Source organism: Larus michahellis, unplaced genomic scaffold, assembly GCF_964199755.1.
Source record: "Larus michahellis unplaced genomic scaffold, bLarMic1.1 SCAFFOLD_78, whole genome shotgun sequence".
NCBI lineage: Eukaryota > Metazoa > Chordata > Aves > Charadriiformes > Laridae > Larus > Larus michahellis.
The window spans coordinates 149,720-173,252 of NW_027436116.1; the positions used below are offsets into that span (position 1 = coordinate 149,720).

General features: G+C 46.3%; 1 protein-coding gene across 1 annotated transcript in view; it reads left to right on the forward strand.

Moving 5' to 3' along the window:
* LOC141736976 (olfactory receptor 14A16-like) overlaps nt 1-23,533 on the forward strand; it is a 142,395-nt gene that overhangs the window by 108,336 nt on the left and 10,526 nt on the right. The window contains exons 2-6 of the mRNA XM_074571642.1: nt 18,094-18,325; nt 18,677-18,903; nt 19,608-19,730; nt 20,483-20,584; nt 22,651-22,752. Coding sequence (XP_074427743.1) covers nt 18,094-18,325; nt 18,677-18,903; nt 19,608-19,730; nt 20,483-20,584; nt 22,651-22,752 — 786 coding nt within the window. The remainder of the gene's footprint in view (nt 1-18,093; nt 18,326-18,676; nt 18,904-19,607; nt 19,731-20,482; nt 20,585-22,650; nt 22,753-23,533) is intronic.

Below are 23,533 nucleotides of genomic sequence, written 5' to 3' on the forward strand. Positions count from 1 at the left end.
CCTCCAAAAGAATCAGCTCCCCTGGGCTCCTCTGCGGCCATCGGGCACCTTTGCTGTCAGGCGGCTCTCCGCGCTGCTCTGCCAGCTTAACCAGCATCTCTTGCCCTCCATCTCTTCCCGCTCCTCACCAGCACTTCTCCTCCCTCCCCTCCCTGACCAGCTCCCCCCTGCTCTCCCCGGCCCTCTGGCCCTTCCCGCCCCTCTCCCCCCACCCCGCCGCCCTCTCCCAACCTTCTCTCCCTCCCTGACCTCCTCCTCCCGGCCCCAGCGGTGCCCCAGGGCCTGGCCCTGGGCCAGGGCAGCCCCGGGGAGGCGGCCATGGTTCCCGCGGGGTCAGAGGGCAGGAGGGGGCGCCCCGGGGCACGCTGGGAGTTGTGGACCCGGCAGGAGGCTCCCGGCAGCCATCTTGTGTCGGCTGAGGGGAGGCTGGCACAGGCCGACAGGACAGATCTGCAGAGCCGGGAGCTGCGGTGAGTCCTGGGCCCTTGGGCTCCTGTCAGCCCTCTTCTGCCTCCCTGTTCCTCCCTGCCCTTCCCCTTTCCCTCTGGGTCCTGTTTTTCGCCTCCCTGTACCTCCCTTCCTCTCTCCTGCTGTGCTCGGCTCCCTGTCGCCCTTTCTTTTTTCTCCAAGTCCCTCTCTCTCTCTGTCATCCTTCCTCTCCCTCTACTTTCCCCGTCGCCCTTCTTTCCTGCTCCCTGGGCCTCTTGGTTTCTCTCTCTCTCTTCTGCACAGAGGCCCCAGGCTGAGTGTGCAGCTCGCACTGTGCAGTGAGGTCAAACCCATATGGCTACTGGACAGACCTCTCTCCCTGCTGAGCACAGAGTAACTAGGTTTGGGCGTTTTTTAGCTGCCTCAATTAAGCGACTCCAGTTAGATAGGATGAACCCTGGCTTCAAAGTTTTACTCTGTTTTTTTTTGTTTACTCTGGGACCAGTTAATGAAGATATGCCACTATTATGTACTGGTAAACAGTGAGTCCACTCATTTGTCTTCCTGTTATGTCCACAATGAACAAACAGGCTCTATTAAGACTAGCTATATAACATGAGCTTGACAAACTAGCTTGACTAGTCACTGTGAGCCAAATCATGCTTGCGTTACTTACAGGATTGTCCCCCCAATCATTCTGCTTGCATGAGAGGCCCTTCAGATGAGCTTCTATTTTTGCATTTTCTCTGAGCTATGCCATTAGCTGGGATTTGTTTGTTAAGTGGAAGATTAATGTCAGGCAATTGATGTGCATTGGGAGCACTGGTGGGAGTCAGGGAGTGTTACTGGGAGCACTGGGACCACAGTGGGAGCACTGGGGGAGTCAGGGGGTCATACTGGGAGCACTGGGAGCGCAGTGGGAGCACTGGGGGGAGTCATGGAGTCATACTGGGAGCACTGGGACCACACTGGGAGCCCTGGTTGGAGTCAGGGGGTCATACTGGGAGCTCTGGGACCTCACTGGGAGCAGTGGGTGGAGTCAGGGGGTCATACTGGGAGCACTGGGACCTCACTGGGAGTATTGGGGGGAGTCAGGGGCCGTACTGGGAGCACTGGGACCGCACTGTGAATACTGGTGGGAGTCAGGGAGTCATACTGGGAGCACTGGGACCGCACTGGGAGCACTGGGGTGCGTCAGGAGTGATACTGGGAGCACTGGGACCACACTGGGAGCACTGGAGGGAGTCAGGGAGTCTTACTGGGAGCACTGGGACCGCATTGGGAGCACTGGGGGAGTCAGGGGGCCATACTGGGAGCACGGGGACCGTACTGGGAGCACTGGGGGGAGTCAGGGAGTCATACTGGGAGCACTGGGAGTGCACTGGGAGCAGTGGGGGGAGTCAGGGGGTCATAATGGGAGCACTGGGACCGCACTGGGAGCACAGGGGGGAGTCAGGGAGTCATACTGGGAGCACTGGGACCGCACTGGGAGCACTGGTGGGAGTCAGGGAGTGTTACTGGGAGCACTGGGACCACAGTGGGAGCACTGGGGGAGTCAGGGGGTCATACTGGGAGCACTGGGAGCGCAGTGGGAGCACTGGGGGGAGTCATGGAGTCATACTGGGAGCACTGGGACCGCACTGGGAGCCCTGGTTGGAGTCAGGGGGTCATACTGGGAGCTCTGGGACCTCACTGGGAGCAGTGGGTGGAGTCAGGGGGTCATACTGGGAGCACTGGGACCTCACTGGGAGTATTGGGGGGAGTCAGGGGCCGTACTGGGAGCACTGGGACCGCACTGTGAATACTGGTGGGAGTCAGGGAGTCATACTGGGAGCACTGGGACCGCACTGGGAGCACTGGGGTGCGTCAGGAGTGATACTGGGAGCACTGGGACCACACTGGGAGCACTGGAGGGAGTCAGGGAGTCTTACTGGGAGCACTGGGACCGCATTGGGAGCACTGGGGGAATCAGGGAGTCATACTGGGAGCACTGGGACAGCAATGGGAGCACTGAGGGGAGTCAGGGGGCCATACTGGGAGCACGGGGACCGTACTGGGAGCACTGGGGGGAGTCAGGGAGTCATACTGGGAGCACTGGGAGTGCACTGGGAGCAGTGGGGGGCGTCAGGGAGTCATACTGGGAGCACTGGGACCGCACTGGGAGCACAGGGGGGAGTCAGGGAGTCATACTGGGAGCACTGGGACCGCACTGGGAGCACTGGTGGGAGTCAGGGAGTGTTACTGGGAGCACTGGGACCACAGTGGGAGCACTGGGGGAGTCAGGGAGTCATACTGGGAGCACTGGGACCGCACTGGTGTGATAAATGATTTAATCGCAAACAGGATTCCCATTAGTATTTATAATTTATTAAAGGAACAAAGGCAAGCAAACAGCGCTGGGTGTGCCGGGGGTCTCTGCCCAACCAAGACACACACCTTACAGACCCCATTTTTTGGTTTATATCTCCTATACTAATACATATTCATAACTGCCTCTAAAATGGTTGGCCCTTGCCAAAAATGGGTGTATCCCCCCCCTTACAGGTCACTATGCAGATAACAACAGGACCAGTTTAAGTTGGTATTCTAGAATGTTCACCAGGTGGCTCCTGCAAAACACAGGCAAGATAGACACACCGTCTCGTCTGCGATAGACACACCGTCTCGTCTGCGGCCATACAGACAAAACAGTCAAAGGTCACACTTCACCCTGTGGCCCTAACACTGTTCCACACTGACAGGAATCAGTTCAGCACATTTCACAGTGGACAAGATCAAATCATTTATTGTTCTAGTCAAAAAAAAAAAAAAGGTTCTGAATGTGAATGGAAAACCGTTTTCTGTATTCACTTACCTTTCTGTTCTGATGTATTTACTGATGCCTGTCTTTATTCCCTGTAATAAGTAACTAAAGGTGATTTGCTGATCGAACAAGTTAAGCAAGAGGAACGAACCCATTGTGGCAGTCTTGAGAACTCCCTGTTTAACCAGAAGAGACATGTCCACAATGTTATCTTGCTACACCAACATGGGAACTCCTGTTTGACAAAAAGCTTAACCACAATGTTATCAGAATGTATTGTTTTGAGCTGATTCTGTGACCAACATTTTATCTAAACTACCTCAAGCAAGAAGCTACAGAGGGGCGTACCGAAGATGTCGAAACCGACCTCCCTCCGTGAAGATAAAAAGAGCTGCTCAGCTTGCTTGAATTTGCAAGCCTTTGGTGGAGCTGCAACTCCCCGGCCGCCCAGAGCTGCTTTTGCCTTCCTACCTCAATAAATATTTATTGAATCTAATTTGGACTTGATTTATTTTAAATTCAACTATAACAAATTTGGTGCCGTGACTCGGATCCAGACAGCTGACTCGGAATTCAACTCTGGGAGGGCGCCCCATCTTCGGATGGTCCCGGAGGAGATTCCGACTTAGCTCACCTGGATTTTCCGAACTGAGATAGGAAAGCAAAAAGAAAAGAGAAAGGAGATACTGCAGTTCCCTGTAATTTTTGTGCATGAAGATCCGGACGAAGACTCGGGAGTGAGTAAGTATATTGCGGTTCCGTTCGGTCTGGGATTGGGTACCGGGGTGCGAGTGACTGAGACGTCCACTGGGCTTAGTAGCCCACCGGACGAAGTGAGTGTGGACCTCCTAATAGTGCGGTTCCCATTGTCCACGAGGGCGTGGGCCACGAACGGAGGGAAGTGAGTGAATTTTGAGTGAAAGAAGGCACTTTCGGAAGATGGGACAGAAGAAAAGTAGGACTTCTGGTTCCATGCAGGAGATACGGGGTGGGGGTGGGCTCCCCGATATACCCCAAGATAGCCCGTTAGGCCTAATGATTAGATATTGGGATAGTTCCCCTTCTCGAAAAGGGAAGTCCAAGGAGAAATTGGTCTATTATTGTATGGAGGTATGGGGAAGAAAACAGATAAGAAAAGATTTATATTGGCCAATTCATGGATCCTTAGAGGATTGGATATGCCAACAATTAAACATATATGTTAACAACAAATGACCATTTAATAAGGAGGAGAGTGAATACGCCTTTTTATGGATCCTGGGCACGGCTCAGGCCGCTAATTTGTTTCCATTAAAAGAAAAGAAAAATGATAAAAAGAAAAGGTGGGATGTAGACAAACCTCCAGCGTCTCCCCCACCCTATGTTCCCCCTCTGCAAGGTCCTGAGCAAGATCTCCCTCCAACAGCCCCCACAGAACCTGGGGAAGAGGCTCCTCCTTCTAATCGAAGAATAACTAGAAGTCAAACTAGAGAAAGGAGGGAGGAAAACTTGTTGTATCCCTTAAGGGAGACTGCTATGGGGGGACCACAACCCGGAGTTGGATTTGTATCTGTACCCCTCAGCTCCGGGGATGTGAAGGAATTTAAGAAAGAAATGGGACACTTGTTAGAGGACCCATCAGGGGTAGCAGAACGTTTTGATCAATTCCTCGGGCCTAACATTTATACTTGGGACGAGATGGAGTCTATTTTAAAGATCTTGTTCACAAACGAAGAACGAGGAATGATCAGAACAGCAGGCATGAGGCATTGGGATCAGAGGCATCAGCATGGTCCCGCCGGAGATGTAAAATGGCCCTTACAGTGGCCCAATTGGGACAATCAAGACCCCGCACATAGAAATAACGATTGATCTCCGGGATATGATAATTCAGGGGATTAGAGATTCTGTACCCAGAGGGCAAAATATTAATAAGGCCTTTAATGAACAACAAAAGAAAGATGAAACCCCCACCGAATGGCTGGAAAGATTGAGAAAAAGTTTACAGCTATATTCTGGGTTAGACCCCGATAGCCAAGTGGGTCAAGCCCTGCTGAAAACTCAATTTGTAGCTAAAATCTTGGACAGATATAAGGGAAAAGTTAGAGAAAGTAGAAGACTGGCAGGGAAGGGGGTTAGATGAATTATTACGAGAAGCTCAGAAGGTGTATGTGAGAAGGGAAGAAGAAAATCAGAAGAAACAAGCCAGAATCCTGATGGCAGCTGTAAGGGAAGGACAAAATCAGGGCAGGAGAGGAGAAAGTCCCCGGAAGGGCCCAGTAGAACTGAGAAGAAGAAGATTTAGTTCGCAGGACATAGAATGTTTTTATTGTCGCAAGAAGGGACATCTACAGAGAAATTGTCGGAAAAGAATGCAGGATGAGGAGATTTTTAAGGAAGATTAGGGGGGTCAGGGGCTCTATTTGCTGGGGACCCCTAAGGTTACCGAGGCCTTGATAAAATTGAAATTGGGTCCTCAGCACGAAGTGTTCGAGTTCCTTGTGGAGTCGGGTGCCGAAAGATCAACAGTCCAAAAGTTACCATCTGGATGTGTTGAATCAAAGGATAAACTCCAAGTAATTGGTGCAAAGGGGGAACCTTTTAAGGTGCCCCTGATAAGGAATGTAACAATAGAAGCCCCAAATAAATATGGAGTGGGAACATTTTTATTGGTCCCAGAAGCTGAGTATAACCTCTTGGGACGAGACCTGATGGTGGAATTAGGAATCAATTTGGAAGTAGAGCAAGAGAAATTAAAAGTAAGATTATGCTTATTAACTGCAGAAGATGAAGCCAAGATTAATCCAGAAACTTGGTATAGCCCAGCGTCAGTGGGAAAATTAAATATCAAACCGATCACAGTCTCCATAAGAGACCTAGACCAGCCAATTAGGATAAAACAGTATCCCATCTCTAGAGAGGGGAGAGAAGGGTTGCAGCCAGTAATTGAGAGACTTTTGGCCCAAGGGCTTTTGGAACCCTGTATGTCTCCCCACAATACTCCCATATTGCCCGTAAAGAAGCCGGATGGGTCCTATCGTTTAGTACAAGATCTGAGAGCCGTAAATGAACGAACCATTACCCGGTTCCCTGTGGTGGCTAACCCGCACACTATACTTAATCAGTTAAATCCAGATTATAAGTGGTATAGTGTTATAGATTTAAAAGATGCTTTTTGGGCTTGTCCCTTAGAAGGAAAATGTAGGGACTATTTTGCTTTCGGGTGGGAGAACCCCAAGACCCATAGAAAACAACAATTATGGTGGACCGTTTTGCCCCAGGGATTTACAGGGTCTCCGAACTTGTTTGGACAAGCTCTGGAACAGTTACTGGAATCTTATGAATTAAGTCAGGGACTAATTCTAATACAATACGTGGATGATTTATCGATCGCTGGAAGAACTCAAGAAGGAGTCAGAAATGATAGCATCAAATTATTGAACTTTTTAGGCCTCAAGGGATTAAAGGTTTCTAAATCCAAATTACAGTTTACTGAAGAAGAGGTAAAATATTTGGGGCATTGGCTCATAAAGGGACACAAGAAATTAGATCCTGAAAGAGTAAAAGGAATTTTGTCTCTAACAGCGCCCACTAATAAAAGACAGATAAGACAGTTATTGGGATTATTAGGGTATTGTCGACAGTGGATAGAAAATTACAGCAGTAAAGTAAAATTCTTGTACGAAAAGTTAACTAAAAACGGGTTGGTAAAATGGTCCCCTGAAGATGAGAATCATTGGGAAAATATAAAAAGAGATCTGGTAGAAGCACCTGTCCTCAGTTTACCCAATATCCGTAAACCCTTTCAACTCTTTATCAATGTAGATAGCGGGACAGCTTATGGGGTTCTGACCCAAGGATGGGCAGGGCAGAGAAAGCCTGTAGGATATTATTCTAAAATACTGGATCCTGTAAGCCGCGGGTGGCCCACCTGCTTGCAAGCAATAGTGGCCACTGCATTAGTAGAAGAAGAAGTTGGAAAAGTCACCTTAGGAGGTGAACTAAAAGTATACACCCCCCATAATATTCGAGGAGTATTGCAACAATGGGCTGATAAGTGGCTTACAGATAGTCGACTGCTAAAATATGAGGGAATTTTAATTAACTCCCCTCGACTAGAAATGGAAACCACTTCTATTCAGAATCCTGCCCAATTTTTATACGGAGAACCTAAAGAAGATTTGACACATGACTGTCTCCAACTAATAAATTTGCAGACTAAAATAAGGGAGGACTTAGAAGACGATGAATTAGACGAAGGAGAAAAATTATTTGTGGACGGCTCCTCACGAGTGGTTGAAGGACAACGGAAATCAGGTTATGCTATTGTGGATGGGTATACTTTTAAGATAAAAGAATCAGGACCATTAAGTAAAGCCTGGTCCGCACAAGCGTGTGAGTTATATGCTATGCTAAGGGCATTAAAGCTCTTAGAAAATAAAGTTGGAACTATTTATACAGATTCAAAGTATACCTTTGGGATGGTACATACTTTTGGAAAAATTTGGGAAGAGAGAGGCTTAATTAACACCCAGGGAAAAGGATTAGTCCACGAAAAGCTAATCTTAGAAGTTTTAAAGGCATTAAGAGGTCCACTAAAGATAGCCATAGTCCATGTAAAAGGACATCAGAAGGGACTAACCCATACTGTAAGAGGAAACAATCTAGCCGACGCGGAGGCAAAACGGGCTGCATTATTAATGGTTCAGACCTTGAGAGAGGAACCTGCAAGGCTAAAATTAGATAAAACTTTCACTCTCCAAGAATTGGAGAAGCTAAAACAAATTGGAGCAAAAAGAGATGGCGATAAATGGCTGCTACCAGACGGCAGGGAAATTCTTCCAAAAGGATTAGCTCGGGGAATACTGAATAAATTACACCATAAAACTCATTGGGGAATTCAAGCTTTAGTGGATCAGTTTGAGACAAACTATGCCTGTGTCGGAATATACGGTCTAGCTAAAAGGATTTTAGAGGGATGTTTAACCTGTCACAAAGTGAATAAACGACAACTTAGGGAAAAGGTTCAAGGAGGTCGTGAATTGGCTAAAAGACCCTTTGAGAAAATACAGGTGGATTTTACCGAATTGCCAAAGGTGGGGAGATATCAGTATTTATTGGTCTTGGTTGATCACCTTACGCACTTTGTAGAAGCCTTTCCAGTGGTAAGAGCTACTGCAAAGACAGTTATTAAGATTCTCTTGGAAGAAATTATTCCAAGATATGGGACTGTTGTGGTAATTGACTCAGACCGAGGTCCACATTTCACATCCAAAGTAATTAAAGAGACAACTGAATTGTTCGGTACAAAATGGGAATACCATACTCCCTGGCACCCACAGAGTTCTGGGAAAGTAGAAAGAATGAATGGGGAGATAAAGAAACACCTAACCAAACTTATGGTGGGAACAAAAACGAATTGGGTTAAATGTTTACCATTGGCTTTGCTTTACATTAGAACTCAGCCAAGAACAGATACTGGTATATTCCCCTTTGAAATGTTGTATGGAATGCCTTATGACTTTGGGTTATTAGTGGAACACCCAAAACTCGAGGATAAACTTTTAACAGAATATATTTTAGAACTTACAAAAAGAAGACAGGAACTAAGAAAGAAGGGCTTGGTAGTACAACGACCTCCCTTGGACATTTCCATACACCGAATCCAGCCCGGAGACCAGGTACTAATCAAAACCTGGAAAGAAACCTCCCTAACACCCCGTTGGGAAGGACCCTTTGTTGTTTTACTTACCACAGATATGGCTGTACGGACAGCAGAAAAAGGATGGACTCACGCTAGTAGGATTAAGGGACCTACCTTCCCAGAGAAGTGGACTGTGATGTCGGAACCAGGAGATCTTCGAATAAAGATAAGGAAAAGCGAGACCGGTAAATGAACCACTCCAGAAGGGAACTAAGAGATAGTTTATATCGATGGTTCCAAATACCACCAGGAAATACTCTACGAAAGGTATATTTTGCACCTTGGAGTGAAGAAAGGATACCGGACCAAACGGGGGGGGGGGTGGATTATACAAACTAACAGGAACTCCCCAGGTTTTTCTATTTTGTTGCGAAACAGAGACGGAGATACCCGAATCACCCAGAATAGGAGATCTCTGGGGAATACCCTGCTTAAAACACCCTACTTCCGGACATTTATGTTGGGTTTGTTTGCCGATGTCTAAATTGTAATAGAGATTGGTCCTGTGTTTCATTTAAGAGACAACCCTACTGTATGAAATGTCACAATGATTTGATACATGCCAGGGGACCAGAGGATCCAGTGGAAATTTGTAAATTATTTTGTGGGTGGGAACTGTCAGTACCTGAACTTTGGGAAGTACATGAAACAGACTGGTAGAGAGTTTTAAGACAGTGTGCTATAAGATTCGCCTGGAAACGGGCACAACAACCACATAGGTGGAAATATATTTGAGAGATAACTAACTCTTTAGACCTTGGAAATTATTGACAGGATAACAGCAAAATTCCCCTGAAGACTATCTGCTGCTGCCGAGAAGATCTTGATATCCTGTTGCTCTCTGCAAAGGAGTAGACGAGGAAGGCAGAGAGGTACTAAACAGTGGGGAAATGAAAGCTGGTATCCTATTAATGGTATCGATTACCATGACTTTAGAAAATGAATCTTGGTTTAATCAGTCACCATGGCTGACTACCTTAATTTCTACTTTGACGGGACCCCTCATGATGTTGCTATTGGCTCTGACTTTTGGACCCTGTGTCATTAATAAATCTGTAACCCTGTAACCTTTGTTGAAAGCAGGTTAGAAAAAGTGCAGCTAATGGTGATGAAGCAATCAGAACTGGAAATGAAAATTATACCGAACGAAAATCCTGAATTAGATGCAGCTTGTGAGGTATTGTCTAGGTTTGATCAGCAAATCACTTATAAATAAAAGAAGGGGGGGATTGTAATAAGTAACTAAAGGTGATTTGCTGATCGAACAAGTTAAGCAAGAGGAACGAACCCATTGTGGCAGTCTTGAGAACTCCCTGTTTAACCAGAAGAGACATGTCCACAATGTTATCTTGCTACACCAACATGGGAACTCCTGTTTGACAAAAAGCTTAACCACAATGTTATCAGAATGTATTGTTTTGAGCTGATTCTGTGACCAACATTTTATCTAAACTACCTCAAGCAAGAAGCTACAGAGGGGCGTACCGAAGATGTCGAAACCGACCTCCCTCCGTGAAGATAAAAAGAGCTGCTCAGCTTGCTTGAATTTGCAAGCCTTTGGTGGAGCTGCAACTCCCCGGCCGCCCAGAGCTGCTTTTGCCTTCCTACCTCAATAAATATTTATTGAATCTAATTTGGACTTGATTTATTTTAAATTCAACTATAACATTCCCAGTCATGGAATTCATAGAGTTGGTTCTGTGTGAGTAGCACGCAGTCAGTTTGGTTTGAACTAAGCCGTGGGCAGAGCACTAGCGTAAGGTTTGGACCCAGAAATGTGCACTCTTGTGGGCCTTGTGTCAAATCATCTATTTGTGCACAGAAATAAAACACACAAAATTATTTTCTAAAAAATTTCAGGCTGCTCTTAGTTTCACCTTTGCCTCTTCTCGGCTAATCAACATTATTTTTCTTGCTAGAAGGTGTACAAGGAGTTACATTCTGGGTAAGAGCTAGAGTCAGGGGGATTTGTGTTTTCATTGCTGTTTTGCCCTCAGAGGGCTGCTGAGAGTCATGGTCACTGTCTTGTCAATCTTCTCAACCTCTCCTCTTCTGGGGAGGAGCAAGTAAGCGAGCCAGTATCAGGATGTCTTTTTAAGGGAAGAAGCTTAGTTGCAGACAAGAGGATGTATTTACACTGAGACTGACACAGGCCCTTTTCTGTGCCTTCATTAACTTAAACAAAGTCTGAGCTGAGCGGAACAGAGCATGTGCCTCTCATAGAATCATAGAATCATAGAATCATAGAATCATAGAATTGTTGAGGTTGGAAGGGACCTTTAAGATCATCGAGTCCAACCTTTAGCCTACCCTGACAAGAGCCACTTCTAAACCATGTCCCTAAGTACCACATCTACCCTTTTTTTAAACACCTCCAGGGATGGTGAATCCACCACCTCCCTGGGCAGCCTATTCCAATGTTTAATAACCCTTTCAGTGAAAAAATGTCTCCTAATATCTAATCTAAACCTCCCCTGACGTAACTTGAACCCGTTTCCCCTCGTCCTATCACTTGTCACCAGGGAGAAGAGGTCAGCCCCCATCTCTCTACAACCTCCTTTCAGGGAGTTGTAGAGAGTGATAAGGTCTCCCCTCAGCCTCCTCTTCTCCAGGCTAAACAACCCCAGCTCCCTCAGTCGTTCCTCATAAGGTTTGTCCTCCAGACCCCTCACCAGCTTTGTAGCCCTTCTCTGGACACGCTCCAACACCTCACTGTCCCTCTTGTAGCGAGAGGCCCAAACCTGAAGGCAGTACTCGAGGTGGGGCCTCACCAGTGCCGAGTACAGGGGGATGATCACTTCCCTAGTCCGGCTCACCACACTATTCCTGATACAGGCCAGGATGCTGTTGGCCTTCTTGGCCACCTGGGCACACTGCTGGCTCATATTCAGCCGGCAGTCAACCAACACTCCCAAGTCCTTTTCTGTCGAGCTGCTTTCAAGCCACTCTGCCCCAATCCTGTAGCGCTGCATGGGGTTGTTGTGTCCCAAGTGCAGGACCCGGCATTTGGCCTTGTTGAACCTCATACCATTGGTCTCAGCCCATCGGTCCAGCCTGTCCAGATCCCTCTGCAGAGCCAACCTACCCTCAAGCAGATCAACACACCCGCCCAGTTTAGTGTCATCTGCGAACTTACTGAGGGTGCATTCGATCCCTTCATCCAGATCATTGATAAAGATATTAAAGAGAACCGGCCCCAGCACCGAGCCCTGGGGGACACCACTTGTGACTGGACACCAACTGGATTTAACTCCGTTTACCACCACTCTCTGGGCACGGCCATCCACCCAGTTTTTTACCCAGCGAAGAGTACACCTGTCCAAGCCATGAGCAGCCAGTTTCTCCAGGAGAATGCTGTGGGAAACAGTGTCAAAAGCTTTGCAAAAATCCAAGTAGATAACATCCACAGCTTTTCCCTCATCCACTAAGTGGGTCACCTTATCATAGAAGGATATTAGGTTTGATAGGCATGACCTGCCCTTCACAAACCCATGCTGACTGGGCCTGATCACCCTGTGCTCCTGCATGTGCCGTGCAATGGCACCGAGGATGATCTGTTCCATGACCTTCCCAGGCACCGAGGTCAGACTGACTGGCCTGTAGTTCCCTGGATCCTCCTTCCGGCCCTTCTTGTGGATGGGTGTCACATTTGCTAACCTCCAGTCAGCTGGGACCTCCCCGGTTGTCCAGGACTGCTCATAAATGATGCCAAGTGGCCTGGCGAGCACCTCCGCCAGCTCTTTCAATACCCTTGGGTGGATCCCATCCGGCCCCATAGATTTGTGCACCTCCAGGTGCTGAAGCAGGTCCCTCACCATTTCCCTTTGGATTAGAGGGGCTTCATTCTGCTCCCCATCCCTGTCTTCTAGTTCAGGGGTCTGGGTGCTCAGGGAACAACTGGTCCTACTGCTGAAGACTGAGGCAAAGACTTCATTAAGTACCTCAGCCTTTTCCTCATCCTTGGTCACTATGTTGCCGGCCCTATCTACTAGAGGACAGAGATAATCCTTAGTCCTCTTCCTATTGCTAATATATTTATAGAAGCTTTTTTTGTTGTCCTTGACAACAGAAGCCAGGTTTAGCTCCAGCTGGGCTTTGGCCCTCCTGATTTTTTCCCTACATAGCTTAACTACCTCTTTGTAGTCGTCTTGAGTGGCCTGCCCTTCCTTCCAGAGGCCATAGATCCTCTTTTTTTCCCTAAGTTGCAACACTAGCTCCCTGTTTAGCCAGGCCGGCCTTTTTCCCCGACGGCTTGTCTTCTGGTACATGGGGACAGCCTGCTCCTGCGCCTTTAAGACTTCCTTCTTGAAAATCATCCAGGCTTCCTGGGCTCCTTTGCCCTGGAGGACTGCCTCCCAGGGGACTTTGTCAACCAGGCTCCTGAAAAGCCCAAAGTCCGCCCTCCGGAAGTCCAAGGTAGCAGTTCTGCTGACCCCTCTCCTTTCTTCTCGCAGAATCAAAAACTCTATCATTTCATGGTCACTGTTCCCAAGACAGCCTCCAACCTTCACATCCCCCACAAGACCTTCCCTGTTTACAAACAACAGATCCAGCAGGGCACCTTCCCTAGTTGGCTCTCTCACTAGCTGTGTCAGGAAGTTATCCCCAGCACATTCCAGGAACCTTCTAGACTGTTCCCTCCCTGCTGTATTGTATTCCCAGCAGATGTCCGGCAAATTGAAGTCCCCCACGAGGACAAGAGCTCGCGATCTTGAGACTTCTCCCAGCCGTTTATAGAATATTTCATCTGCCTCCTCATCCTGATTGGGCGGTCTATAACAGACTCCTACTACGATATCTGCCTTGTTAGCCCTGCCCCTGATTCTTACCCAGAAACACTCAGTCTCATTATCACCATCATTAAGTTCAAAGCGTTCATAACACTCCTTAACATACAGGGCCACACCGCCGCCTCTCCTTGCTTGCTTATCCTTCCTGAAGAGCCTATAGGCATCCATGGCAGCACTATAGCTATGTGAGTCATCCCACCACGTTTCTGTGATGGTGACTACATCATAATTATCCTGCTGCACAATGGCTTCCAGCTCCTCCTGTTTGTTACCCATGCTACGTGCATTAGTGTATAAGCACTGCAGCTGGGCTACAGGTCCTTTCTCCTTTTTACTGGCGGGAGCCGAAATTCTGCCACCCCCAGACTTATTCCTAAGGAGCCTGGTTATGCCCCCTATCTTTTCCAAGTCTAGTGCCAGCATGCCACCTTCAGGCTTTTTGCTAGCAAGCATGGATCTATCCCCATCCTCCTTCAAATCTAGTTTAAAGCCCTGTCAATGAGCCCCTCCAACTCTTGCCCTAAAACCCTTTTCCCCCTCTGAGACAGGCTTTTGCCGTCTGTTGCCAGCAGGCCTGGCGTCCTGAAAAGCAGCCCATAATCAAAGAACCCCAAGTCCTGCCGATGACACCAGTCTCTGAGCCAGGCATTGAACAGCTGGCATTTCCTATTAATCTTCTCATCAATCCTTGCAACTGTTGGGATAGAAGCAAACACTATTTGTGCTCCTGATCCCCTAACCATCCGTCCCAGGGCCCTGAAGTCTTTCTTCATTGCCCTTAGGCTTCTTCCTGAAATTTCATCATTGCCTAACTGAAAAATCAATAAAGGGTAGTAGTCAGCAGGCTTAACTAGGGTAGGGAGTTTCTTCTGGACATCCTTAACTTTGGCCCCAGGGAGACAGCAGACCTCCCTACAGATTGGGTCTGGTCTACATATGGGACCTTCTACTCCCTTCAGAATCGAGTCCCCTACTACAAGGACCCGTCTTTCTTTCCTAACCGAAGATGTTGTTATACGAGGCTTAATCCATCTTGGCCTCAGTGACAACTCCAAGTTCAGCAAGCTGTTGTCCTTCTCATCCTCCGGTTCCCTTTGCAGAACATCATATCCGTTCTGCAAGGGCACCTCGGATGGTGTGGGGGTCACCTGGGTGGCACGCCTGCCACGCCGGACAGGGACTTGTTGCCACTGGCCCCTGTCCTCTGAATCTCCACATTCAGCTGTGCTGCTAGAGGGTGGGGAGTGCTCTGTATGTGGAGCTCTGTCTGCCTGAGGTGCTTCTTTCAGGGAAGGCAGGATGCGACTCCAGTTATCTATCTCCTGTTCACAATCCCTTATACTTCTCAGACGACTTACCTCCTCACGGAGCTCCATCACTAGGTGAAGGAGTTCCTCTACCTGGGCACACCTCCCACAGGTCTGCTCACCACTGCCATTCAACACCGGCGCAAGAGCAGGGCACACCCTGCAACCTGACACCTGGGTGGCAGCATGTTCCCATGCAAGCTCCGTCTGAGTGGCCACATCGGAGCTGCTCGGTGCAGAGCTCAGGGATAGCATGGCCTTCTGCTGAGTTCTTACCATGACGTCCTGGTCAGGTCGAGAGGCTTCCAGTAACTTACTGTTCAAGGAGCTTCGTCCTATACGACTGCTCTCGCCGGGGTGACACCGCCCAGCTGCCTGGGTGCTGGGTGCGCAGCGGACGGCCGCTGCGCTCCGGGACAGTCCGTTTAGAACTGCCGCGTGAGTCGTTGTCTCCGCCCCCGCTGCGTCAGCAGCCAACCCCCGAGCTGCCGGTTCCGCCACGAGGCAGCCGCTTTTCCCAGCCACGAAAGCCCTCAAAAGAGCCTTTTTGCCGGCCTTACCCGCCGCGATCCCCTTCCCCAGTGAGGCCTTACCTGCACTGGAGCTGGTCTCCTCGGCGACATGTTCCTGCGCAGGGGCCATAGGGTAGAAACGCGTGGAGTTCACAGCACCAGGAGGGACAGTGCCTGACAAGAGAGTGGGATTTTCCTGAAAAGGGAGGAATGAGCTGAGAAAATAAATAAAAGTGGAGGGAAGGATGGGGCTACTCCCACAAGAAACCTTTCCCTTTTGTCAGATCTACGGGTGCAAGTCAACAAAACCCAAATCCTTCGGCAAGTTGGAAGGCACCTTGTGACCTTTCACTTCCACAAGTTTTATGCACAGTTTTGACTTCCTTAGGGGGTGGATGATGAGAGGGAGTAGGCAGCTGACATCAGATTTAATTTACTTATTAATTACTTGCTAAACTTTGTGTCAATTAAGAAGTAGCGCTGTTGTGAAGACAGAGGGGTCTTGTGGCCAGAGAGGAGACTGCTAAACTAGGTTGATAGTCTCTCCTAATCGGCCTTCCTTGTCCTTTTCTCCTTTTCACTGCTTTCTTTGACTCTTCCTGGTGCTACTTCCCTCTTCTTAAAGCAAGGATCATTTGAATTCATATTCTTGCAATGCCGGTACCTCTTTCTGTGATGTTCTTCAATGGAAGGGTTTGAGGCAAGTGACAAATAGCACCATGAAAAGTATATATGCAGTGGTGTTATGCACATGCCTGGAATATTGTTGCCATTTCTGTCATGATAGGTACTAGATATGGGGAGTGTCTGTTGCCAAGATCATATGCATAGTTAGCATCTTATATTTTGCCTGTAATCAATCATCCGTCCTACGAGAGTATTGCATGGACCTTTCCAGTGCGTCTCTAATTGTGGTGTTTAAAGCCTGGGTAGCTCTCTGTTGGAATGGGAGCCATCACTGGCAGAGCAATCACTACCTTTGTTTGATAGTATTTGCGCTTGACATTAGGATGAAGGGTGTTTGGCATTTCTCGCCAGCTGGATGTGTTGAAAGTGTGGACAGCTGTAATGTGGTGGTGCAAGCATAAGAAACTGATAAGTCGTTTTGTTTGTTATAGCAACTGCATGAGCTGATGGCTGAGCACAAGCCTCATATAGGTAAGATGGACAAACCTGGGCCTCAGTTGCTGGAGCTGAGCCCAGGAGAAGGTTTTTCTATCCAAGAGGAATATGTGGCAGCACTACGTATCAAAGGCACCCCATAACCTATGGAGCCAGAATGAGAGGTTGTAATGACTTGCATTTTCTTCCTTTTAAGTTCTAAAACACCTCGTCTCATTCATTGAAGTACGAGTACAAGGAAGCCCACTGAATGTACCAACAATTTTAAAATTTAATATATATATCTCCTAAAATTGGACCTTGATAGTGCCAATTTAATTCCTATCTTTACCACTTTTGTAAGGTTTTGTTGCTGCAATCAGTTTTCCGGAAGTCCGGAAGGTGGGAAGGCTACTTATCTTCCAGAACACATTTTGCTGGCTTGTATGATATTCGCACTTCTGACAAAAACACTGAGTCCATAACGTTGGTCACAGTGTCTGATTTGAAGTGGGTTGTGTGGTGGGAAAAAGTCATTACATTCGCATTGCCTGTATTCCTTTGAATAGAAAGGATGGAGCTATTTGTTCCCATCAGGCAATCTTGTTTTGCTGTGCTCTTTCTGGCACCTTTCCCAAGTGTAGTCAGGAGTGCTTTTTGTAGATCCCGGAGGGATCGTTAAATGCACCCAAGGTTTACTAATTTCTGTAAATTGAAAGGAGCACGGTGGTGAGGTGTTTTTAGGAGTCTCTAGGGATCCAAAAGCATGTAGTAAAGGCTGTCTTTGGACCTATACCAAAGGGTGAACCATGTTACAGAGCTGTAACTGAGTTTCTGGACACCTCCCTGGGCTCAGTCAACTGTGGGTCAACATAACACGCGCTGTCGTGTGCTTTTAGTTGCAGAAAGTAACGTTCTTTTACTGCAGTAACAAGCATCACCTGGGCACTAAGAGACGTCTTTTTGAATGACCAGACATATCGAATCTTAACCAGTGGTTATATGCCAGTGTATTGGTCCTGATATGAAAAAGTATGTATTTACTACTCAGGTAAACAGCTTGCTAAAATGATGGAATGGCTCATGAAAGAGCCAACGAGTCATGGCTCTCCAAAATAAGGTACAACCTACTGTATGGATGACACAGGAGTAAAGGCAAGTAGATTCTGCTCTATGTATAGTATCTTCAGATGGAACGTCTCAGGACTGAAAGCGGATTTCACAGTAAAATTCTTCAATCTGAGAGGAAGTACCATTTTGCAAGGTCATTTTTGTAATGTAGATATTGAGAGAGGGGAAGAACCACGAAGGGCAGTATTGCAAGTGGCACATACCTCTGTTGGCTAGAGATGTTAAATATGTTAATTTTAAAGTACCTTTTTCCAAGAGAATTTCAAATGCCATTTTGCAGTTGTTTTTTTTTCCTAATTTCTCTGCCACTTCTTTCTGTCCTTTACCACCCTACCAGTTTCATGACAAGATAGATTTGACTCTTGAGAGTCTGAAAGGCACAGCTGAACGTCTGAGGCAGCCACCTTCAACCTCAGCAGAGGTTGAGAAGATTAAAGAGCAAATCAGTGAAAATAAGAACGTGTCAGTGGATCTGGAAAGACTTCAGCCGGTGTATGAGACGCTTAAACAGAGAGGGAAGGAAATGATTGCTCGCTCAGAAGGAGCCGATAAGGATATATCTGCTAAAGGTAATAGATGGAGGAAAGTTTCATGTAGTGGAAATGCAGCAAGCTGCAGCATATAAAAATGTTCATTTCTGATGACCACTGCTCTGGGGATTGTGTTCTCCTGGAGAAGCTGGAGAAGATGTATAAAAGCAAAGTATTTCTTTAAAATAATTCATCGTGGATATGACCTTTGTTTTATTTTTTAAGGTTGTGGTGGTTGTTTCCACTTAAGGTTATGAGTCGTCCTGTAAAGAAACAATTTTACAGTCTAAATTTTAAAAGATACCCATATGTTTCTGCTGTAGAACTGTAGAGAGATTTATGGCCAAGAATCATTTGCCAAGGTAGTAATCTAGTTCCTCTGTTGTTTAGCTGTTCAAGATAAACTAGACCAAATGGTCCTCATTTGGGAAGACATCCAGACCTTGACTGAGGAGAGGGAGGCCAAATTGTTGGATGTAATGAAACTAGCCGCAAAGTTGTGGTGTAGTCACGTGGCTCCTGCAGCTACTATTAAAGATACTCAGGAGCTCATTGGAGAACTGGAGGGACCTGGAGTTGACCCATCTCTAGTCAAGCAACAGCAAGAAGACGCTGAGGTCAGTAGAAAGTATTTTGTTGACTTAAAGTATGTTATTTACAGTATGCGGAGAAAAGACAGAATTACTATGAAATACCACAGGAGGCTACTTTTTTAGAGACCAAGAGGGATAATTGTGTAGGAATTTACTATAGTGATATCTCGAGAGTCTGTGGTAAATAACATGTACCAGTTCTGAATTGCAATGAGCATGCAACAGGTGCCTGTCCTTGTATTTGCATATCTGCTTATGAACACGTATATAATAAGCACGTCACTGAGACTTTTGAAAGTGATACGTACTTGAGATTCCCTGAGTAATAGGTAACATCTAAATGAAAGGTGTACGCATGTATCGTGCTCTATGTATTATGCTCTAAGCCTGTAATTATTCATGCTGATAGTTAAAGATTTGAGGGTTGACTGACAACCTCTGAAAAAGAAAACACTCTGATTAAAGAAATCTAATTGAAAACTTCCTGTTTATTTTTTTTCATCTCATGCAAAGTGACATCATAAGCCATTGTTCTAATTTAGACTGGTGTCAGGTGATTTCACTCTGACCCTGCAAAGGGATGCTTGTGTTTTAAGCGTCAGATTGTAAGTCCAAGGGACTTTAAAGAAACCACAGGCCGAATCCTGCCATGTCCTATCTTGAAAACAAGCTGTACATAGATTATTAAAGTTAGTGTGAGCGGCATTGATTTTTTTTTGTCTTTGTAGGCTGCTAAAGAAGAAATTGAGGGACTGCAAGAGGAACTAGCAACAGTTCTGAGCCTTGGCTCTGACCTTGGAGCTGCTTGTGGAGAGCCTGACAAACCTATTGTCCACAAGAGCATAGATGAGGTATGGGAAATGCAGGTGCTTGAATCTGCTACGCCAGGTGCTTGTTCAGCTGAAATTGGTATATCCTCCCTGCCCCCAACAAATTTTGCAAATAAACATTTTGCGGCAAATGCAAGATACCCCTGAAGCTTTTATGATAACGTAAGGTTTGCTTTTCAAGTAAATGGATCTTGGCTTGTATTAGTTCAGAATGTATAGACAATTTTATTGTATTGATTTATGGGTTAAAAGTTCTGTAAAAGACAGAAAGGTTTTTTGTGGAAATAGTCACTGATGAATGCAATAGATGGCTACTTTTTGCAATAGGAATGCTGGAATAAATTTGAAACGTATCTGGTTTATGCCAAGTGCGACATCTTGACTGAGACAATGCTGCTTGGATGACTACAGAGTACTGACAATTTCTCCAGTGTTCAGCAGTGTGTTTCTTTTAAGCTACCTTTTTGATAAGGATGCAGTTCCAAATGATTTAATAATACTATTTCCCATATTGACTCTAATCCGTAGGTTAATGAAACTATTCAGTAATCAGTATTGAATTTTACAGCTTTTGTCATCCAGAACGTCGAGTACATTCTGAAGGAAAGTAACTATGCAGTGATAAGGAGAACAAGAGTTTTAACATGGAATTAATGTGAACTATTCATGCTTAGTTTATTGGTGTTATTGATGAGTGAATAATGAGTGAACGCACATTATAGAGCAGCAGTAACATTCTTTTGTCCGTTGGAGTAAATTTCACCTACTTGCAGCTGAATTCTGCCTGGGATGCCTTAAGCAAAACAAGGAAAGACCGGGCAGATAAGCTTGTTGAAGCTCTGCAGGCAGCTGTTCCATACCAAGATGGACTGCAGGTAAGATGGTGTGATACACCTAACCCAATCTTGAGTCAATAGGATTTAACGTGGTTGTAGTAAAAAATGTTACGTGATTGGGAAGGTGACATGTGTCACTGATTCTAGCGACTGTTTTCTTCAGTAGGCAGATATTTTTTCTCGGGGTTGGTTGGGTTGGAGGTTTTTCTTCCATTGAAGACTAAGTCTGTTTGGGTTGTTTTCTGCATGTAGTTGTTCATATACTCCTCTATGTATAGATTCAAAATTGATGTCCCCTTTATTGGTAAGACACAAGTTTATAGTAACCCTGCTCACATTTCCTGGTGGCAGTCAGTACGTAACATAATAGGCGAGTTGAAGGTGTGACATGTTTACATCATCGGAAAGGAAGAGAATACAGGTCCGTATACTCACCTGCAGCTGTTTTCTTTGAGTGGAGGGCAGTGAAAGAACTTCAATTTTATTCCACCTTTTTTATAAGTGAAATATTTCAGTTTGACTATTTTAAGCCCAAAATATTAACATAATGTTACTGGACCATTACAGGAATTCTTTAGCATAATTATACTAAGAATATAGACATACTGGAGCATCATACTAATTCTTACCGTAATTTATCCAATCACAATACTTTGGAAGATGATTCACTTTTAAAATCGGTAGGTAAACTTTCCAGCAGTTTTTTAAGATATCTTTTCTCTATATGCGCTGTATTTTATTTCATTTTTTTGCCTATTCTTTGCAAGTTTTGGCTGAGTGGCAGGCCTCATGTCTTTTGTCAGTGAATGGCTGGAAGATGGAAACAGTAGAAGGGTTTTCATGGTCAGATTTTGCAAAGCTGTCTTTTTGCCCAGTGGAATTACTGTCTGTCTTGGTTCATTGGATCTTTAAAAACAGAGTTTCACATGACACTGAGGGCAGTTGCTTGTGTGTTCGGTGCAGATCGAGCAGCAGAACACATCTTAATAATAATGCAACATCTTGTTTTCCATGTTTTTTTCTTCAAGGTCTCTTATTTTCATACTGCCCAGAGGTTGACTTGTAGGGTTACATTAGGAACATTGCCGTTGCTTTAAGAGCTTTGTATTTCCTGGGGCTGCACGTTGTACCTCCTACAAGCTTGGTACTTTGTACAAGAACTGTATTTAACTGCCGCCTTATGCTCATTTCAATAGACATTATTAAAAGTATTGTGGGCAGATTGTTAGCTACAGCTGCCTCACCCTGTTGAGCGTGTTGGGGGGGTTAGTTCTCCTTTTCCCAAGGAGCTGTGTAGCAGTGGGCAGCTCTGAGAAGCCGTCCTAAGCCCTTCTCCGTAATGAATCACAGATAACAGGCAGGAGGAAAAAGGGCCTGGCAGAGGTATTTTTTCCTCTGTGTAATTAATTGCCCAGAGTGCTATAGGTGTTCTTAATCTTTAACTGGAGTGTTCTTGAGGTTGTTCTGCATTATATCAGGAGTAAGGGAAGTACCCACAAAGCCTCACATCTGGGGAGACTTCATTTGTTTTTTGAAGTTCCAGCTGCCTTATCCTGAGGAGATTCAGTCAAGCTCAGGTATTGGCCATCACTGTCTAATCTGTACTGAATGGGTCGCGTTCCATCTTCCTTACACAGATACCGTTATCCTTCAACAGAAGTTCTTCTGTCATCATCATTTAAAGTGTGTTATCATTCAGCTACCACCTTCCATCTTTGCTCCGAAGGAGTGCGGAACAGAGTTTGTCTTGTATTTACCTTTTGGGGTATTCATAAAAATTACTGATTTTACTCCAGAAGTAGAGTACTAGTCCGCATGAATAGTACTGGCAGGATATTGCTGCTAATAGGGGTTCAGTCTTGCAGCATGTACATTCTCGTAACCATTACGTGGAATACTTTAGTTAATACTGGATCCCTTGTATTGCAAAAACCCCTAGGTTCCGCTGGAGAATGCTGTTTGGTTTTGGTTTGCTTTGTTTTGTTTTCAAAGCGCACAGTAATCTTGTTCTCTGGAGTAAAAAATTCTGGTATTTTACTTAATGCGACTTTGAAATCTGACACTATTTCTCTGCTCATGCTTCAGTTTCATACTGTGATTTTCAGGCAATGTTTGACTGGGTGGACATTGCTGGCAGCGGGTTGGCATCTATGTCCCCAGTTGGAACAGGTCTGGAGACAGTGAAGCAGCAAACTGAGGAACTTAAGGTATGAACAGTGGTAGTGGTGGGAAGCGATTCCGCTGTCATGGGGAATCTTTGGCCAGATTATCTCCAGCACCTCCAGTTTCTCTTCATGGAGTCAGAGCTTGGGCTTTCTCCTCCTCTTGTTATCTTGGACTTTGCTGGGAAACCCTCTCAGTATTGCTGCAGTCTCCACAGAGTGCCCTTCCTGGAGAGCGAACAGCCGAGCCTGAACTGGGGGCCATCTAGAGCCCTAACGCCCACCTGGGAGAAGGAGTTAACATTAAGGGGAACAGGCCATTCACCACGAACCACAATAAGGTCACCTGCCTAGTGGATGAAGGGAAGGTGGTGGATGTAGTTTTGCTGGATTTTAGTAAAGCTTTTGACAGTGTCCCTCAAAGTATCCTTCTGGACAAGCTGCCCAACTTGGAGATGAGCAGGTGGAGGGTGCGGTGGGTGAAGAACTGGCTGAACGGTAGGGCTCGACCCATGCGTAGAGTTGCAGAATAAGAAATCAAGGGCTGCGTGAGCCTCACAGGAGGGCAGGAGATGCCCTCTTCTGGAAGGGTCATTTGTGCTATTGGCGATAGAGCCACGCAAGGCTGCCTTGCTCAGACACACTCATCCGTTGTTCGTGTCACGTTAAACTGTACAAACATAGACATCTGCAGTGCAGTGACAGGACACAGGCCTTCTAACCTTCCCATGAACCTCCAACCTGAGCTTTCCCTCTGCACCCCCTTTGGAGGTGAACCTGAGCACAGAGCATGAGCCATTGGAGTTTGACCACTCAAGACCGTCTC